Here is a 19,477-nt window from a genome sequence, read left to right on the forward strand (position 1 = left end):
CATAAGTACTCTACTATTCCGATTGATATCAGCTGCAAAGTTGGGGCTACAAGTATTGAGATTCATTAAAACAATTTAGCTACACAATTCCAACAGTACAGTGTGGATTTCTTCATAGAATAACAGAAACGGAACAAATTTGAGAACATAAAACGTTCTACCTCTGAAAACCAGTGGAAGATGTACAACTAACTGTAAGAAGGGATTAATTGTCGGTACCTGTAGCTCCTTTTTTCACATTAACATAAACAGTGCCCTCTTCTGGAACAACAGGATGTTCTGTTGAGATGAACAAAAAAACAAAACAACAATGTTACCAACAATACCTATCACTGCTCAGATTCTGTAAATTGAATATCTTTACATCTTACTCATCATTCCAGCTTTTTTCCTTTCAATCTGGGAGTTCACAGTGTTTATGGATGTATCTGCAGAACAAATATTCAAGGATTACATAACAATTACACAACATTAGGCTTTCTAAGTCACCGATTGGCACCATTCTCAACTACTTCTCTCTGACAATAGTAGTCTACTAAACTTATTGACGTCACAAGATTTCAAAGTTCCAAAGTTGAGCCTACAGGTAATGGGATTCATTAAAAATGTATTTACGCAATTTCAACAGTAGAGTGTGGATGTTCTTTTTCAGAAAACAAACAATGTAAAATGTCCCTCTTGGACTTCTAGGTTTCGTCCCAACATGGTTGTAGCAATAATATTTTGAAGTGGGTAAGTCAGAGTCCTGACGTGATAACTGTGGAGAATCTCTGGAGGGACCTAAAGATTAGGATTAAGGTGATGACAAGGTGCCATTACAATTTAAATACTTTGAGTTCATCACTAATAATCTTTAAAATAGCAGTGGAAACACACAAAACCTGGTCAGCAAACTGTGAGAAGGGTTTTATTGCCAGTACCTGCAGCTTCTTTTTTCACATTAGCGTAAACAGTGCCCACTTCTGGACCGACATGAAGTCCTATTGAGATGAAAAATAAAAGGAAAATAACAAAAAAAAAGACAAAGGTCAGACCAGCTGCAGTATGTAAGTTTGTATTAAAATATATTTAAAAACTACATATAAGTACACACTTAGAAATCATTATGTTGTGCCAATTAAATGTAAGACAGATAAAGTGATAAAATAATAATAATTTAGTTAAGCTGCCTTTTCCCAGCGTTAGCGACAGGAATACATCACTGAGTCAGGAACAACCAATCAGACCCAGGAGGAGGATCTTAGCGTTGTCAATCACTCTCTTGCTGCCACCAATGCTAATGCTAGTTAGCACAGCCACAGATGAAGGCGGATAACGCTTTTTTTCTGTAACATTAAGTTGTTTTTCCACCATTGGCATATTGAGCAGTATTGATTGACAGCACTAAGAACCTCCTCCTCCTAGCTCTGATTGGTTGTTTTTGACCGGAAGCGGTGCATTTTTGCATAACGCAATCGTAACACTGGGAAGAGGAGGAAGAGCTCAATATTTTCCCAGATTATCTGTCAGACGCCATGCTATCATGACATGGTGACGGTTATGAAAAACATATTTTTGTAAAAGTTAAATACTGCAGATTTAAGAACAGTTGTGACTCATGTTCTGATTCTGTAAACTGAATATGTTTGCATCTTACTCTTTGTTCCAAAGTTTTTTACTTCAAGCAGAGAGTACCCATTGTCTATGGATTCATCTGCAAATAAAATATTGAATGATTATATATCTGCTGTTTATCATTAGGCTTCCTAATTGACCAATAAGTTGCATTCTTAACAACTTTAACAAATACAACTCTACCATTCCTTATAACATCACAACATTTGAGTGACTAATTGAAACAAGTGTCAATTACTGTAAAGCATAAATAAGACTTAGAGGTTTAATAAATTAGATTAGTGAAAAGTTCATTCATCTCAGTGACTCAAATCAGCATGAATTACCTATAGCTGTTGTTCTCACATGTGACCAAAGAGCGCCCTCTTCTGGATCATGAGGACTCCCTGCGGAGGTGAACAAAACCAAAGAACTGAAGGTTAAAATCTGTTCTGATTTCCGTTCTTCTGCCGTAAACTAAATATGTTTCCATCTTACTCTTTGCCCCAGAGTGTTTTAATTCAATCACGGAGTACACGGTGTCGATGGATTTACCTGCAAATAAAATATTTACAGATTATATACGAATTGTTCATGATTAAAATTCCTAAGTGACCAACAGGGTGGCATCATGAACAATTTTAACAAAATTACTTTACCGTTCCTGTTGACCTCTGAGGATCTGAGCGGCAAACCGAGGGAAGTATCGTTTACTGTAAAGAATAAATAAGGACAAGAGGCTAACAATTAGGATATTATTAATTCATTCCAGCAACTCAGTTCACACACCAGATAGATTCACTAAACACAGACTGATGGTGCTTTTTTCTACTAACTTTGACATAATTATATTTGATAAGAACTAATGAAAACATGAGATTTCAGGTTAGAATATTTAATCAGACCACTTTAAAAAATACACTTAATGCAAAAATACACATTAATGAAAAGTATGTTTACTATCTGATAGAAGACTGTTGTTCTCAAAATCTATTTTTAATTTGACAATCAAACCTCACTGGAACACATATTCATTTTTTTATGTGAATGTGGATCCAAAATGCACTTTGTTTATCTTCTATTCATTTAGTTGAGAAAAAAAACATAAATTATTCCAATGAATCTGCTCTCTAACCCTGAGGGGGCGAGGTGTACGTCTCACTCTGGTTGACTTCATGATTAGTGGGAAAGCTCTGAATGGAGCTCTGCGAAAGACTTAATCTAAAACAGAAGAAATGTGATCACTTTATTAGAAACACAGCCAGAAATTACTGATTAAGGTACAAAGAAAATATACTTTTTTAAACAAAAGAGACGATCAGACGTCATGTACTCACCTCATGTGCCCCAAATCTGTAAAAACAATTGAAAATAACTTCATTATTCAAATTAAGTGGGGTTTTTTTTTTTGTCACAACGTTAGAATGCATCTTGATTGATTTAAAACACTTTAGATAATGAGTCTGATCCAGAAAAATGTCTCACCTTTCATCTGTCTGCTGCGCCAAAACAAGAGCAGCAGAATAATGAGACTGATTCCACCGAGGAGACCAACAACCAACAACACAAATAATGAAGAGCCGACTGGGCCGCTGGACTCAACGGATACTGGAAATATAAAACATGACAAAGGAATTATGATTTTATCATCTCAAAAAAAGATATCTTAAAAATAAATTAGAAATAAAATCTACAGCACATCCAAAGATTTCTTTTAAATGTTTCAAGATCGTAAGAGAAATGTAACTTATCACTGTCATGAAATGACTGTATCTATATTTTTTAATGAGTGAAGAGGATGGTTTTTAAAAGAAGCCTGCAGTAAGGACTGTTAAGTTAAGAAGCAAATAAAGTTAAAGAAGGGATCTTCTGAATATTCTTAGTTTAAATTAAACAATGTGTTTCCTCTCCCGTCTCTGCCTTTCAAATTAATATCAATGAAGGTCTCTTGCACAAAAACAATACAGCGAAGCTCTAAAATCAACACATATCATGTAAATGTGTAACTGTATACAGAAAATCACTGGGTTCTTAGGAAAATTCCTTTTTAATATTTATTTGTTAATAATTAAAATGATTAATGATTAAAATTGGATTTCTCTTTTTTTGTTATAACAAAATCCAAATTATTTGCTGTAAGGCAGCTTTTTAATGGCTTGCAAAAATACAAAATTTGACTTTTGAGGATGATTCTCAGTTTCTGTTTTGTTCTTTCCAAAAACAACTGAATGTTTTTTGTTTAATGTTGAAAATAATGTATATTCATTATTATTTTGAATTGTATTTTGGACTTATTGGTCAGAATTTAGGGCTTCACAGTGGCGCAGTTGGTAGAGCTGTTGCCTTGCAGCAAGAAGGTTTTGGGTTCGATTCCTGGCCCCGGTCTTTCTGCATGGAATTTGTATGTTCTCCCTGTGCATGCGTGGGTTTTCTCCGGGTACTCTGGTTTCCTCCCACAGTACAAAAACATGACTGTCAGGTTAATTGGCCTCTCCAAATTGCCCCTAGGTGTGAGTGAGTGTGTGTGTGCATGGTTGTTTGTCCTGTGTGTCTCTGTGTTGCCCTACGACAGACTGGCGACCTGTCCAGGGTGTAACCTGCCTCTCGCCTGGCAAGCTAGCTGGAGATGGGCACCAGCAACCCTCCTGACCCCAATGAGGGACAAGGGTGTAAGAAAATGGACGGATGGTCAGAATTTAGTCAGTCAGTGAAACTTGAAACAGATTGTGAAGCTGAGAGCAAAACATAAGAAACAAAAAACAAAGATGCTTACTAGAATAACTTACTGATGCGGATGTGATCACTGTAGTCTGTGTAGTAAACTGGTTCTCCTCTTCCTCCTCTGCACCAGTACAGTCCTTCCTCTGAGACGCTCATTTGTCCATTTGTCCATTCTCTGGTCAGAGGCTCTGAGGATTTTTCTCCTCTGTACCAGAAATATTTCCAACTAAATGATGATGACGATGCGTTTAGTGAGCAGGTCAGCATTACGTTGCCTCCTACTGGTAGCTCTGTGCTGTCCGTACTCAGTTGGGCCTTTGGTTTACCTGTTAGCGAGTTTAGCATAGAGACAACAAAAATATAAGAAACAGCATAGATGTGAGTCACGCATACAGATTCTATACAGGAGACAGCTGGTCAACATATTCCATAAACTAGCATTTTCATATAAAGTATTTCTTTTAGTCTGTGAAGTTTCTATCTTATCAGTTGTGCTAAATTTGTTCACAATCTGAAACGGACCAATTAAACCTGGCCTGGATTATTCCAAGCAGGAAAGACACTGATGGAACTTTTTTGTTCTATAACTAATTATTTCTCTTTGAGTCTACAGAAGGTGCTATTTGAGTTAGAACCACCACTGACTGGAAATGTGGGAAACCCTGGAATCAAAAATACAAGAAAACGAGGCGGTGTTTGTTGTAATGAATCTCTTCTCCTGCCCTGTTGCACGTCAGAGTCTGACCGACCCAAAAGGCAGTTCCTTCTTTGAATTCTTTTTCATCTTGCTCAACCTTTTCCAAAACTTTTTACCCTCACATAAAATATAGACAATTAAAAATTTAGGAAATTTTAACAAAAACCGCAGGTGTGTGTGAATCTGCGTCTGGTAATTTTTTGGTTAAGACGTGTTTGTTCTTCATTCACTGAAGTTACTCACAGTGGGTAGAGAATCCAGAAATTTAACTCAAGAGCAGCGATATTTTATAATAAAATTACTAACTAAAAGTAAAAAGTACTAGTGTAGTAACAAATAGTACTAAAAGTTAATTCATAAAAACTTACTACATGTTACTGAGTAAGTGTAACTACTACCCAACTCTGAATATTTTGGATATGTTGTATTTGTTATTTATGACACCCCTTCTTTTAGTTTTGTTGTATCATTTGTATTTAATAAATCCTTGACAAACAGACATTTCTGCAAATAAATCTTAGAAAACACATAAATTCAACATGACGTACCTGATACGGACACTGAGATGGGTTCACTCCACTCTGTCAAAGAAAACCCATCATCTTTGAGTAAACACAGACACCTGTAATCTCCACTGTTTGACTCAGAAACATTGAAAGTCAATTTTTTTTCACGTGTCATGTATATAAACGACCCAGCTCTCCTCCATTCATACGTCCACTCAGTGGTTTCTCCTCCCTGGACCTCACATGTCAGAGTGATCGTCTCACCACTGAACATCTGAGGCCAGTTTGGTCGTCGAGTCACAACAACTTTGTTGGAAACTGTTTAGGTCAGATATGAAGAGAAACATTAAATCAGACAAGAAAAATCAGCATTGTTAGTTCTATATTTATCTGAGTGAACTCACAGCTTATTTTGATTGTAGTCCTGTTACTTAAATAACTTTTCTGGTTGTCTGTTTCCCTCACAACCTTGCATTGATAAAATCCTCCTTGAGTAACATTAATAATCTTGTTTTGTTTGCCATCATTTTTGATTTGAACAGGGAAAGTGTTCGGGGTCCATCTGAACCATTTGTACTCCCATCTAGCAGAGTTTTCCACAGAGCAGCTCAGCGCCACACTGCCCCCTACTGGTATGGTTGTTGGACCTGCTGTCAGAATGACTGGGTCCGTCAGCTGTTATCAAGCACACAAAAATTTGTAAAAAAACAACAACTTAAAAACACCAACATTGTTACAATGTGTATTTGTATAATTCCTAATTTGCAAACTAATAAAACTTTACAATGATTGTCTCTTTAAATCAATCATCGTAAAGTTCTGCCAGTTTGTACAGAAAAATAAAATAAAAAGTAATACATTTTTTTTTTGTATTTGTTTCCTGCTATAAGTTATAAATGGTGATAGTTTACAGAAATCTAAATGTAATACATTTTTTATATTGCACGTATGCTTTTATTGTAGAGGGAAAAAAACATTCCTTTCAAGTTTATAAATGCCATTGTTTAACACATACATAAAAATGTATCTAATCTTCCAGCTTGCAGGCGTTTTGTTATAGTGGGACACAAACTGGAAGCTTTTATGGGGTCAGATAACTAAAACTGTGTCAAAAAACAAAGTGTTTTCAAATGTTGATAGGAATAAAAGTAAAGTTACCTTGCGCATGTCCAGAGCAGATGAAGATGATCCACACTAAAGTAAATGTTGAAAATTTTACACGAAACAAGTTAAAGCAAAACAACAGAAGGCGTCTGTTTTATATGTCCGGTCTGTCCAACGTATGTCGATCAGATGTTCTAAATGTTTTTAAAAAAACTATTTAATATTTTCTCGCACCAAGAGATCAGAACTTTTCCAGTTTCTGTTGCTCAACAGTTTTCTTTTGTCTACAAAGATCACTGCACAGTTTAGCCATGAAAAAGAAAATGTTATTTTTAAAAAGAAAAAAGTTTATCAACACTGCTCTGTTGACAAAGATTTGACAAACATTTAACATACTCTTCACTAATTAAAATGAGAAAGCAAAGTGATGTACTTACTCTGTATGTCCAGAATGTAATATAAAGTGTGTTTCTTCCTCATTTGTAAGCCAGATAATTCAGCCTTTTTAAAGTGTTTCAGCCAAGTGCTGCAAAGAGAAAACCCACAGGAGACAGAAAATTAGTTTCAATTCAGCCTGAGATCAGACCCCCGTTTCTGTATTAGGTTTTACCACAGAGCAATGTCATACTTCCTGTCCAATACCGAGAAGTCTACAGCCATGGTAAAGAAAAAACACCAGCTTGTTTTTTTTTTTTTTTACATTTTTTTGTAAAATGGGTTGCATAGTTGTTGCCTACTAAGCAAAAAAATAGTTACTTGAACCACAAAATATAACGAAACCACAACGGTGCATTGGCTGAAGATGAAAATCTTGATATATTTTGCATGTTGATCTTCAAGCAACCATCTTCTACATGACCATATTAGTCTTTCAAAGTGCTGTGCAGGAAGTATGGTTAGCTCTGCTTTGCACAAAGTTTCTATTTGTGTAATTCTTATGAGGTCTAAAGGCTGTTCCATGTGCACTGTGCAAATGTCACTGTACATAACTAATGCCAAGCTGCAGTAACCAGCTACAATCGAGCAATCACAATAACTGGCAGTCACTCTTTTTGAACTAGTTGTTTTAATTCAGCCCCGTTTGAAGATTTTCAAAGATGAATGGCTTAAATTACTTTTCTAGTCATTTGGAAATGAATTCCTGGTGTATTGCGTTTTGATTGCGTTTTAACCCAATTGGGCTTGAGTTCCAGGTTATGAGTGGTGGTCACAGATTTATCTTCCTGGATTTTCTTTCACCTACTTTGTATCCAAGTCTGTATGGCTTTGTCATCATCAGGAATCTGGCTGGAGTCATACCAGAATGGCTCAGACACCACAAGGGTCTCATTTAGCTGCAGTCAAAAACAAAAGTTGATACTTTGAAAAAATTTTCCTTGAGTTTTCATGGGACCACAGACATGAGCCTTCTTGAGTCATATGCTCCACTCATCAGACAGTCAAGAAACTTTTTCATGTACACCGCCATCTGGTGGCTATTGATGGTGGTGAGCACAAATGGGAAAAGGTCCCGAAAACCGGCCGACGTTGGCTACTTTTCATGGCCAAACCGAAAAACTACTTAACTGAGCATGGTTTCAGTGCAGGCCATGCTGTGTTATGAGCATATTAGATCAGCTAAATGGAAAAGCAGAATTTTTTCTTTAAAGGAGGCAATTAGGTCCCAGTCTTTTCAGCGACACTTTCTGAATGAAAATAATATAAAAGGAATAATCCACTTTGTCTCTGACTCTCCAGTGCTACAAGCTACTTAACATGCTAAGTTGAGGATACTGCTAAATTGAGGCTTGGAACAAAACAGAAATAATGACCAGATGTGAAACGCCGGATGAGATCATGATGATGTCTTCAACCACATTTTCACATAGTCAGATAAATATTCTTTTTGTGCAGCAGGTGTTAGTTTGTGTCAACTGTGGCGTGCAGTCTAAATGACCACAATCTTGAGAACAAACAATAGCAGAGAGTCCGCCTCACTTTGCTCCAATTTATGTGTCATGGCTCGACAGTATCAATAGCCTTAAAGGTGTTAACATCTCAGAGGTGAATTTGGGTCTATTTAAAGGTTTGATCTCACTCAAACCTCTTCACACCTCTAATGCGGAATGGAAGAATGAAATATTGCTTGCAAGGTTTCACACCTCCAGCGCTTCATCTCTGAGAGCATTTAGTTCCACAACAATATCACACTTCTATTGTTGTGGACAGTTTTAGTGACTGTCAGGCAAGGTTTTGTCTTACACTTCACTAAAACTAATACCTGCTTCTCGCCCAACGATTGCTGGAGAAAAGCCACTGGCCTATATGGATAAGTGAGTTAATTCAATGGCTGGATGGATGTTTAGATGTTTAGATTAAATGTTATATTGAAAGTTGTTATATTTCAATATAACAACTTTCTTACACAGTTCTTGCACACCAGGTTGGTATTTGTGGAGGATGTAGGTGTGATGATATAGTGACGGTGGCAACGGTGGTTTGAGTTTGTTCTGTAACTGGGGGGAACATCGATTTGATTCCTGCTTCGTCCGACTATGTCATCGTATCCTCCGGCAGAAGGCCAGGTGGCAGCTTCGCTTCAGTCAGGCTGCCCCACTAGCTTGTCATCATCAACATGCGAATGTGTGCATGAATAGAAAAGACTGGTTTCATTGTAAAGCATCTCTGAGAATCAGTTTTTTTAGCTGCTGTGCTTTTGATTTAAGCATAATTTAGATTAGACTCATGACACCTCATAAAACATAAAAAAGGCAAAACACCACCCCGCTTGTTTTTGCTGGAAATTATATAAATTACGTGTTGCTGAAATAGATTTAGGCAACACAACACTAATAATTATGAAGTTAATGTACTGTGTTTAAGTTTTTCATCAGGTTTATTCAGATCATGTGCGAGTTTATGCAAAATGCACAAGCATGCGGGTGGGGGGAATATGTTTACTATTAATTTTCCAGACTGACTCACAGGGGCTGCAAAATGTGTGAAGCGCTCGGTGTTAAAATTAAGTCTGCGGTTCACAGTTTCTTTTTAAGACAAATGAAGTCAAGAGAGGCAGAAGAGGCAGATATTGCTGATGTCATTCTGATATAAAAACTGTCCCCGAGTAGCAGAGTGTTTATTTGTCAGACTGAAACAGGATGGTACAGACTTGGTTATACGCACTGTTCCTAACTTGTGAGTAAAAGATAGTTTTTGTTTTCTTTATGCATCTTGGTTTTTAAAAAATTACCTTAATTTGTATCATTTTAAAAGGGTTACTATTTTTTTTTTTTTTGCAAGAAGTCTTGATGTATCAGCAATATTTTTAAAAATGTAAAACCAAACTGGAACAATGTTCAAATTCAAAAATGTATATATGAATATCAAGCTTGTAATAAGAAACCTGTATTCTTTTTGGGTTAATTTCGACTTAGTCCTAAATTTTCTTCTTTTTTTTAAGTGTTTGGTCCATTCATCGACTATGGATCTGTCCAAGGTAAGTGCTGACCTTTGCATTTAACTCCCAGTTTATTCATCATTTAATATGCAAGTGGTTAAATGTTTTGTTCTCAAATGGCCAGAACATTAAGGAAATCAGAAATTTGAGTCTGCAAAAGAATGACATTTTAAAATAAAGAATTTGATGGAACATAGAAAGTAACACTTAGAAACATATCTCAGGTAAAAAGGTGAACTTTATTATTTTCGTCGTTTGCCAACTGAACAGCAAAGGTGCTGCAGGCCTCACTCAGAGCAGACAGCAGGCGAGTACCAACGGGTGGCATTGTGACCCTGACTTGCTCTGTGGACGCATCTGCAGACTGGAGATACTACTGGTTCAAAAGACAAACATCAGAATATTCTACATCTTTCACGATAAAAAATGGAACAGCAGAACATAATATTACTATTTCAGAAGAAGGCATCTACTACTGCAGAGGAGGAAGAGGAGATCCAGTTGTTTTCACAGAGGACAGCAACACAGTTATGATTGAGAGAATAAGTGAAGTGTTTTGCCCGTAAAACAATGCGTATCACATACAGCATCCGCTTCCACCTTGAATTCTTTTCAGTAATTCGTGTTTTTCACCTTTAGAAAGACCTTTGAAGACAGCAAGGATAACACAAAATCCCAGCTGGATCAAAATATTTATCGGAGAGAGGATCAGTCTGACGTGTGACATCTCGGACGGTGACGGCGCTCAGTGGGAATACGAGTGGAGAACGACGAGCTCGGAAAATTCAACGAAAATCACTGGAGACTGGGTCTTCCACACCTCCGTTTCCAGTGCCGGTGACTACTGGTGCAAAGGGAAACAGAAGATGGATTTGCATCCCACAATGTGGAGTTATCCCATCAGATTAACTGTGCTTTGTAAGTTTTTTCTTATTTTTTCATTTTACTCAGAGTTATTATTTATCCATTTAGATAATAAATCTAAAACTCCAGCTCACTGACTTTGATTTGGGTCTGATTATGTAGGTAATAATACTGAAAATACAGAATTATTTGCAATTGGTTGTCAAAAAGATAAAAACATTGAGTTAATAAGTAATTTTCCAATGATGCCTTCATTAATTACAAGGAGAAAAGTTATTTTCTCAATGTGCCATTGTAATAGATATTACCATTATTAGAAATGACTGAGGATGGATGTGGCTAGTGTGAAACTATGCTTCAGTTTTTACTTTTTTGAATGTAAAATATAACAAACTTTTTTATATTTAAAAGTACGTATGCCACTGAAACTTTTAAATTAAAAAGTTTCATGCCACTTTTTTAACTATATATTTCTCCGACATAAACAGCAAGCAAGCCAAAGGCAACGCTAAATGTTGACTTGTTAAGTTGGAATGGACATTGGGTCCTGACCTGCTATGTGTCCACATCACCATCTACCTGGACGTACTTCTGGTACATGGGTGAAATACCCTCTGAAATCGAGCCTGGAGACGATGCTGCTGTGAGCAACAAACAAATCATTGTCTACCAGAGAGGACTCTACTGGTGCAGAGGAGGAAGAGGAGAGCCAGTTTACTACACGGAGTTCAGTGAGCCACTGAAAGTCGGCACAAACCGTAAGTTTCCATTTGGCACAAGCAAACAACTTCATGAATCCAATTGTACTTAGCTAATCCAGGCCCACACACACACACAAAAACGTGATAGTCATCGTATTATCTCGGTTTTGCACTGTATACGGTGGGAATGTTAGGACGATATACATCCGTAAAAGTGGTTTCCTGAAGTAATTTTCCCTGTGACTTTTACCACATGCAACAACAGATGAGTCAGAGTCAGCAGCAGACCCATTAGCTCCTCCTACCAGCGTAACTCGTCCACCATGTGAAAAAGGTGAGCAACACCATGAGCAACACCATGCGTAGCTAATGTCCGTGTCGGTGCAGTGGTGCTTCCGGGACTTTTCTCTCTCTTGTTGTTTTAACATTACACAATAAAAGTAAAATATTTGCTATTAACAGAAATTCAAACAAACAAAATAATGGTAATTTGAAAAAAAAAAAATGCTTCTTGTCTAAACCGGAGGCTGTCATTTGTTAAATTCGTGAGCGTGCTATCTGAGCTTACGAGAAAAGCTCAATCAGATGCAAACAGTTTTTTTTTAATCATTGGTTTGTTGTGATGTAAATGTTGCATAGTTATAAATGTGTATTTAAGTTTGCTAGTTTATATTTCAAGAATGTTTTGAGAATTTTTGAATTTTTGCAATGTAAAATAGAGAATAAAATATAGCTTTTAGTACGTGTTTTACGTCTCAATTTATTCTTACCTTGTGCATGCACATTTTACTAGCAGTAAATATTGTGCTAGTATCAGCATTGGAGTAAAGGCAGCGAGACAGTTGCAAGTGTTTAAAGTTAATAATGTGAAGCTTTAGATGAGTCAATTAAAGGCTAGAAATGTGGTGACAACAGGTGTGGCGATTGGGGCCCAGTTTGATGTTTTGTCATGGGGCCCATACAACGCTAGATGTAACTAGTGGTGTGTTATTACAGAGGGAAGCGTCTCACCTGTCTTTTCACCACTGATGACGGGGATGGTTTGTGGAAATCTCCTACTCAGTGGAAGTCTGGTTTTGCTTTTTATATTTTTGCTCAGAAAAATCAAAGGTAAGAATTTCAAAATTAATAATCCCAAATCCGTATTTCAGACAAGACCTCTCCTCACAGGTCCACGTTGTAACATCGTTCTGAATTCCTTAATTTTGAAGAATAATTTTAACATAAACACATACGCTCTGTTCCTGTTCAATCTCCAGAGCTTTCTTCACGTTTGGAATCCAGTCGAGCCTCTGGTGAAAAACAAACAGCCGACCCAGATCCAGACAGTCCTTACAGTCATCTTACTCATGGTCAGGCCTGAATAATGAATTTACAACATGGCTGCCGTTTACTGTCCAGAAAAATACTCCCCCCCCTCTCCCCCCCCACTATGCTAAAGATCCTAATTTTACCCTGCAGGCGACATAGCTATCTACGAATCCATCCCCCCAAGCAGAAATCTGGACACTGGTACAGTATACACCTTGATTCATGTAGAAATATTAGCAAATGTAATATCATGACTGCCTGATGTGTTTAAATGTTACATTAATATTTCAGGGGAAGCAGCTGGAGATCACAGTGCCGCATCGTGTGATCAGCTGAAATAGCGCAATAGAAACAGTATGTACAAAAACTATAAAATGTTTACCTCACCTGTATGAATAAAAACATGAAAATATACATAACATCACATTTTAATTAAAGACGCTAATAATAAGGACTCATTGAAACAGAGTAATATGACCACAGAATGACTTGAATTATTTTAAACCTGGATTCCAGTAATTAAAGCAGAATTACCTGCAAATATTTCTGCAGCGCAACACTGATAGTAGAACTGAGTAAATGCTTTTAATATTTCAGTCAAGACATTTTGGTTATTTCCTTTACTTTATCCATTCTATTTTCTTATTGTGTCCATAGCAACTTACTTTGGTGTGTTTCAGGTCCAGGAGAAAAAGGAGTGGCGCAAACATCTGTTGTCCTGTAAAATCACCAAGACATTTTTAAGCTTTATAAAGACCTGCATATTCTGGATGCAATATAATCACCACTCATAAAATCAGTTAGAAATCAAGCTTTTGTAATTGATCATTCATAATGTATTGCTTATAAAAATGGAAAGTAGAAATAGAAAGCAAATCATATATGCTTGTCTTTGAATAACCTCCTCCTGCATTCCCCTGCCTTATAAATGCAACGCTTTGCTTTAAATGTCATTAAAGTAAATGACAGATTTTTTTTTACCTCTCTGCCTACACTTATATCCCGGAGACAATCACATGGCATGGACACAACACAGACACAACGGCAGCGCTCTGTCCATGCCAACACCACTGTAAAAGTTTGAGACCACTAATAGCAAGTTATGTGGAGGGTCTGCTTTACATTTTTGCAAGCTTTGCATACTAAACCAAATCAGCTCAGTGGGGATAGGGAAAGCCTAGACACAAGCAGACACCATCAATTAAAAAAATAAAATCTTGATCAAGGGCCGATACATAGGATCTGATAAGAGCACATTTTATTTAAGTTTGCCTCAAAAATGAAAACTTGGATCAGGAAGGACAAACTCAAGATACCCTCAAAGTCAGACAGGTGAAAGAGCAGAGCCAATAATTATTTTGACCATATGGTCAATAACTAATTTCTTTATATCCTTCCAAGTTGGGTGATCTACATGCAAATTTATATTTAGCTAGCATTGAACCTTTCTTTACTTTCTGACGGTCAATAATCCTGTGGGTTTTTCTATAAAAAAAAAAAAAACTTCAGTTAACCTCTGATTATTTACCCTTTTGCCTCGGGTCATGCTCAACCTGATTTCACTGACGAACACATTGGAAAGTATTTTACCTGCTTACCTCTTGTACTGCTGAAGTACAAGAGATGAGCATCATGATATTTTTAAAAATAAGAGCTGTCACAATGGGTTTCACCTTATTGTGTTGTGCAACCGTATTACAGACCAAAGTGCAAACCCTGGACAACGGTTCTCTCATTGGCTCAGACTGAAGGTTACTGATGTGTACATGCATTTGTTGATTCAAGTAACACTTGAATCAGATAAAGACAAACCCTAAAGATTTGAATTTGTAACAGTCTGAAGCACTGACTGAACTGACAAGACATCAGGCTCTGACTGACTGACTGAATGAATGAGGCTCTGTCTGTGTGTGTAGGCAGAGCATAATGCCTCTGCTGCCCTCTGATTGGCTGAAACGATGAGTGGGAAGGGGCTGGAATGAGGCAACGGCCAACCAGAGACCAGACTGAGTGGGAGTGGGACAGAAAGTCCTGTTGGAAGAAATACTCTCGAAAGAGTTTCAGTCTGAAGTCAACATCTGGATATCCTGAGATGACCAGCTGGTTCTGAATGAGTGTCAGCCAATCAGCCTCTGAAAAGAGGCCAAGAGTTGATGATGGCGTCACAATGAAGACTCACCAATAAGAACAAAAACTTGTTCTGGCTTTAAATACCACTTTATGGGTAAGCACTTGTCTGATTGAATGCTTATTTCACTGCAAGGACTTTGATTGTCTGGACTATTTTTAAACTGGAAATGATGTAGCTGGGTCCTGATTGGTGAGTCCTGCTGGCAGAGGCCAATGACTTGACAGAAGATGTCCATGAGCGTAAAGAAGAAGAAGTCATCCTCTGTGCTCTCTGACGCTGCCTCTCATAATCATTCTCAGCGCTATCCTTCTTCGACCCCTCCACTACCTCTCAGGTCTCTGCAACTCGTTGCTAGGCAACCACAGGCACCTGTTGTGCTGCGGGAGCGTAAGAAGGCCAAAGGCCAGACTTCGGCAATCAGGGAGTCCTGGCCGCGCGCCTCAGCGACAGCCCACCACAGATCCCTGACCCCACCCTCCAGAGCGCATTCAGTTGCAGAAACTCGGCAGCGGCCCTCCAGCATACCAAGATCAGACGTCGTCTCAATAGCTCCGGCCGCCTCTGTGTCCCAGAATCCTCTGCTTCCTGCAGCCTGTCCTCATCGGTCAGTTCCTGCTAGAGCTACGCCCAATGGGCGAGGTTCCGATTTAACCATGATGTCACTACTGCTGTTTTACCACAGGTAACCGTGGGGATGGTGCAGGTAACAGCTAATTTACAAGGGGTTGAATGTCTTAGACTAAAGTGCAGATTCACACTCATTATTTACTGATGTTAAATTGATTATCATTATTGGGAATATATGCACTTCAATATCATTGTTTTGTTTCTGACTTTCTGGGGTACAAGAAGCCGTCTTCCATATGACTTTATGAAAATCCACAATAAGTCTTTACGTAATTCAAATTGTGTTATTTGAATCACTGACGGTGCATCATGTATGATCACTTTACCTCAAAGAACAACAACAACTCACATGCATCATGAAAACCTAAACCTGCTCTGACATCTGTTTCCATATCAAGTAACTTCTGATCATTACTTTAGGCCTTGAAAATGGCACAAGCTGGATCCTATCCAACTACAGCCGTTACTTTGTCACCCCTGTTCACCTTGTCTGTATCTATTTCACCTGTGCATCTCTTTACAGCTCTTCCAGTCTTTTGGGCATTGACGGTAAAATTGAGCAGGCAATGGTAAGTCTTCCTGCTTTTGATTCGACCTGTTTGCCACCGATTTGAATTTTACTTCAAAAGCTACATTTAACTAATTTGCTTTGCTGAATCCGGTGTAACCGCTGTAGTCATAAACTATTACTCTAACTGTGTGATGTTCAAGCAGCACCCTCTACTGGAAGATGCAGATTGACACACCTGCACTTCATGTAACATTTGGAAGACAGAACGATGACTTTTTGGTTTTTTACCTCTTTCTGTCTTCACTTGCCCATCCTCCTTTTTTAATTATATAACTTAACTTTTTTTTTTTTTTTTTTTACATCTTTCACCTTTCTCTAAGTTTACACATCTGTTTCTGCTCGTCTCCTCAGGACCTGGTAAAGAGTCACCTGATGCTGGTGGTGCATGAAGAGGTGGAGCTTTTACGAGAACAACTGAGAGAGCTGCAGGAGAGGAACCAGCAGCTGGAGAGAGAAAACCACATCCTGAGAACGCTGACCCACAACATCTACTCGCCAACAGGACACAGAATATCTCAATAATATTCTCATGGACAATCGCAGTGTTCTCCTCTTGGACACATACAGTCTGAAATTAATTGGGCAGTAACACTTTCCTTGTCTGAAGCAGAAAATGTCATGCAGTAACAAACTGATGGAGTATTCAGATGATGGAAGGCTAACAGCTAGTCAGATAAAAGGCTAGTCCACTTTTCAGCTGATATTAAACTGGTACGCTAGTGTGATACAGTGCTACAATATCAAATTTTAACTTTCTGCACTTTCACTGATACACTGATGCTTAATGTGAAGATCAGCTGTAATTTGTAAATGAGAAATGAACAGTAATCTCTAAAGGGTTTTAGCGTTGCCTGGAAAAGCACCGGAACATACTATGTCTTATGTCACTGTGTGGCTTGTCCTCAAATCAAAATCCAGAAGTTCACTTTACTTTTGTCAGAATTAGATTAACAGAGTGTGCTGATGATTCACAGCCCACGTAATTTTTGCGTGTTGAGACAAATACGGTTCAAACTTTACAACAGGGTAATGCAAAACTCTAGAGGGTTAATAACCACTAACATTATGCTGCTTCCTACATTTACAACCATTTTAATTTTCAGCACGATTGTTATAACTGGCTCAAATTAATATGACTTCCTGTAATCTGACGTTCTCTTGGACTTTCTACAAACTCAGAGCAATACAACATCTGTCCGGAGCAGATAAACATCACAAAACCTGACTTAAAAAAAATCAGAACCATCTCTTGACAAAAACGTATCCATTTCCAGGTTAATCAAAGACCAACTTACAGCTATCAAGTGACAAACCTTTTCTGCATTCTTTAGATTTGCTTTCAAATCAACTTGTTTATGAAATTCTCATGACTCACTGAACTCAAACAAACCTAAAAATGGCAGAGAAACCAGAAACTCTGAAACTTGATGCACTGTTTTTAATAATTACATGTCAATTGTTTCAACGCTTACAACGCTCATGTACAGGGGGAAAGTTCACAACACCTGAGTGAGTGCTTGCTGCTAAACCAACTGTGTTGTCATGGTAACATGTTTGACAGACTCACATTTTGACAACAGGGCTTGTTGCTGCTGCTAGAAAAACAATGATTATAATAAACTATATTATATAAATAAATTAATGAAATATAATTATCCAGCTGGGTTATGTCTGTTTCTTTTTAAGTTTTCTTTTTTGATCATCTTTTGTGATTTTGTAATTATCAGAAATTCAAGTAGAAAGTTTTGCCTCTGTGATCCTGAAATATTATCAAATGGTCTGGAGTTTGCATAATGAAAACAATAGAGAATGCGTGTTATTTAAGTCCAGATTAACCTTTTGTGGTAATGATCATGCTGAAACAGGAACTACGTAAATTGTCATGATTTAATATCAAGTTATTATACAAATTTAGCTTAGAAAATGTTTCTTGAGCTCTGATTTTGAATGATTCTGAGCTTCAGTGAAATCAAGCAGGAGGGGATTTGTCAGTGAAAGATCAAAGTCAAAGTAATTAAAGTAGTGTGGGATTATCCTGATTGAATCTCATTCATCAACATTTGTGTCACGAACACTACTCAGTGTATTTAGAAGTTGTCGCTTTTAAAAGTTATGCAATTCTGATGTTTAAGTGAGACATTTCAATATTCTAACTCATTAAACAACACTTATCTAGTTCTGCAGTTTTCTTTTGAAAAAAAGAAAATCACCTTCACATTTACCAGCCAATTGTTCACAGATTATTTTACATGGTAAAAAAGTAGTTTAGACCTGTGGTGCTTTATGACATCACCAACTGCTGTGACATAACCACTCTCATTGCATGCTGGGATATGGCACTCATCGTAATCATCAGGACAGAGCACAGACAAAAGAGGCACTGTAATCTGTAATCCAGAAAGCTCTGCCCCCGATCACGATACAGAAACTCAAACAAAGCGAATCTGGAAAACGCAGATTAAGATTCAATCTGTGTGTGTTTCTCCTACTGGGAAAGGATATGTAGCCATGGCAACTGGAGAGATGCTGTGCCGAATATCTGACATAAACTTGCTCAGCTTTAAAAAGAAAACAAAGAGCCTGGACATCTAGCTAAAGTTTGGTTCACATCACGTCTCCAGAACTCCTCAGGAGAACTTTAGGAACCTCAAGATGAGTTCTTTATTTGTTTTTGTTTTCATTTATTTCCATTGGTTACCATGTCACTCTTTATCTACATGAATGGTTATTAATATTTAGTTGAAACAATTGCTGCTCCTTTCATAAAGAAGGAAGTATTTATAGGAACTTAAGGATTTGAAACAGAACAAAGAGGAACATGTGGCATTGTTCATTCAATGGTGATTTGATGCATGTTCAGTGAAACAATAAAACAGTTGTGCATGGCTGGCTGGATTTAAGTTGCATGGAGTTAATAAAAAAAAACAAACAAAAAAACGAATGTGTTTTTTGTTTGTTTGTTTGTTTGTTTGTTTGTTTGTATAATACTCTGGTAAAACTTAAAATTTATTGTTTAACAATCAACGTGCATATGATTATTAAAAAACACACTTTGTGATTTATTTAGGAATAAAACAGGAAAGGAACATGTCCGACTGACTAATCAGTCAACTGATAAAACTTTCTCTGAATAATTTCACACTGAGTACAAATCAATTGCAGTTCTTCCTGAATTGGAAATTGTACTTATTTTTTGTGATTATAATTTCTATTTT

The 19,477-nt window shown here is 37.4% G+C and overlaps 2 protein-coding genes and 1 long non-coding RNA gene across 4 annotated transcripts in view; 1 reads left to right on the top strand and 2 right to left on the bottom strand.

Annotated features, from left to right (window-relative positions):
* Window positions 1-6,684, bottom strand: part of LOC103476161 (uncharacterized) — a 33,991-nt gene extending 27,307 nt beyond the window's left edge. Inside the window, exons 1-3 of the mRNA XM_017308514.1 lie at window positions 6,676-6,684; window positions 5,922-6,192; window positions 5,715-5,835 (exon numbers count right to left, since the gene is read on the bottom strand). Of these exons, the coding sequence (XP_017164003.1) occupies window positions 5,715-5,835; window positions 5,922-6,192; window positions 6,676-6,684 (401 nt within the window). The remainder of the gene's footprint in view (window positions 1-5,714; window positions 5,836-5,921; window positions 6,193-6,675) is intronic.
* On the bottom strand, window positions 3,085-5,656 carry LOC108166879 (uncharacterized). The gene is made up of 3 exons (XR_001777275.1): window positions 5,560-5,656; window positions 4,380-4,640; window positions 3,085-3,201 (listed from the first exon to the last, which is right to left on the bottom strand). It is a non-coding gene; the product is annotated as an uncharacterized LOC108166879 (long non-coding RNA).
* An 8,212-nt stretch (window positions 6,685-14,896) lies between the features above and the next one.
* LOC103475909 (TSC22 domain family protein 4-like) lies at window positions 14,897-17,919 on the top strand. Of its 2 annotated transcripts, none has more exons than XM_008427882.2 (3): window positions 14,897-15,746; window positions 16,215-16,260; window positions 16,614-17,919. In XM_008427882.2, the coding sequence occupies exons 1-3, from the start codon at window positions 15,292-15,294 to the stop codon at window positions 16,782-16,784; spliced, it is 672 nt and encodes a 223-aa protein (XP_008426104.1). In that variant the 5' UTR covers window positions 14,897-15,291; the 3' UTR covers window positions 16,785-17,919. The 2 variants fall into 2 exon arrangements, with proteins under 2 accessions (XP_008426104.1, XP_008426105.1); XM_008427883.2 differs by having other exon boundaries at window positions 14,899-15,668.
* Window positions 17,920-19,477: the final 1,558 nt, after the last annotated feature.

The sequence above is a fragment of the Poecilia reticulata genome, linkage group LG14, assembly GCF_000633615.1.
Source record: "Poecilia reticulata strain Guanapo linkage group LG14, Guppy_female_1.0+MT, whole genome shotgun sequence".
Lineage (NCBI taxonomy): Eukaryota > Metazoa > Chordata > Actinopteri > Cyprinodontiformes > Poeciliidae > Poecilia > Poecilia reticulata.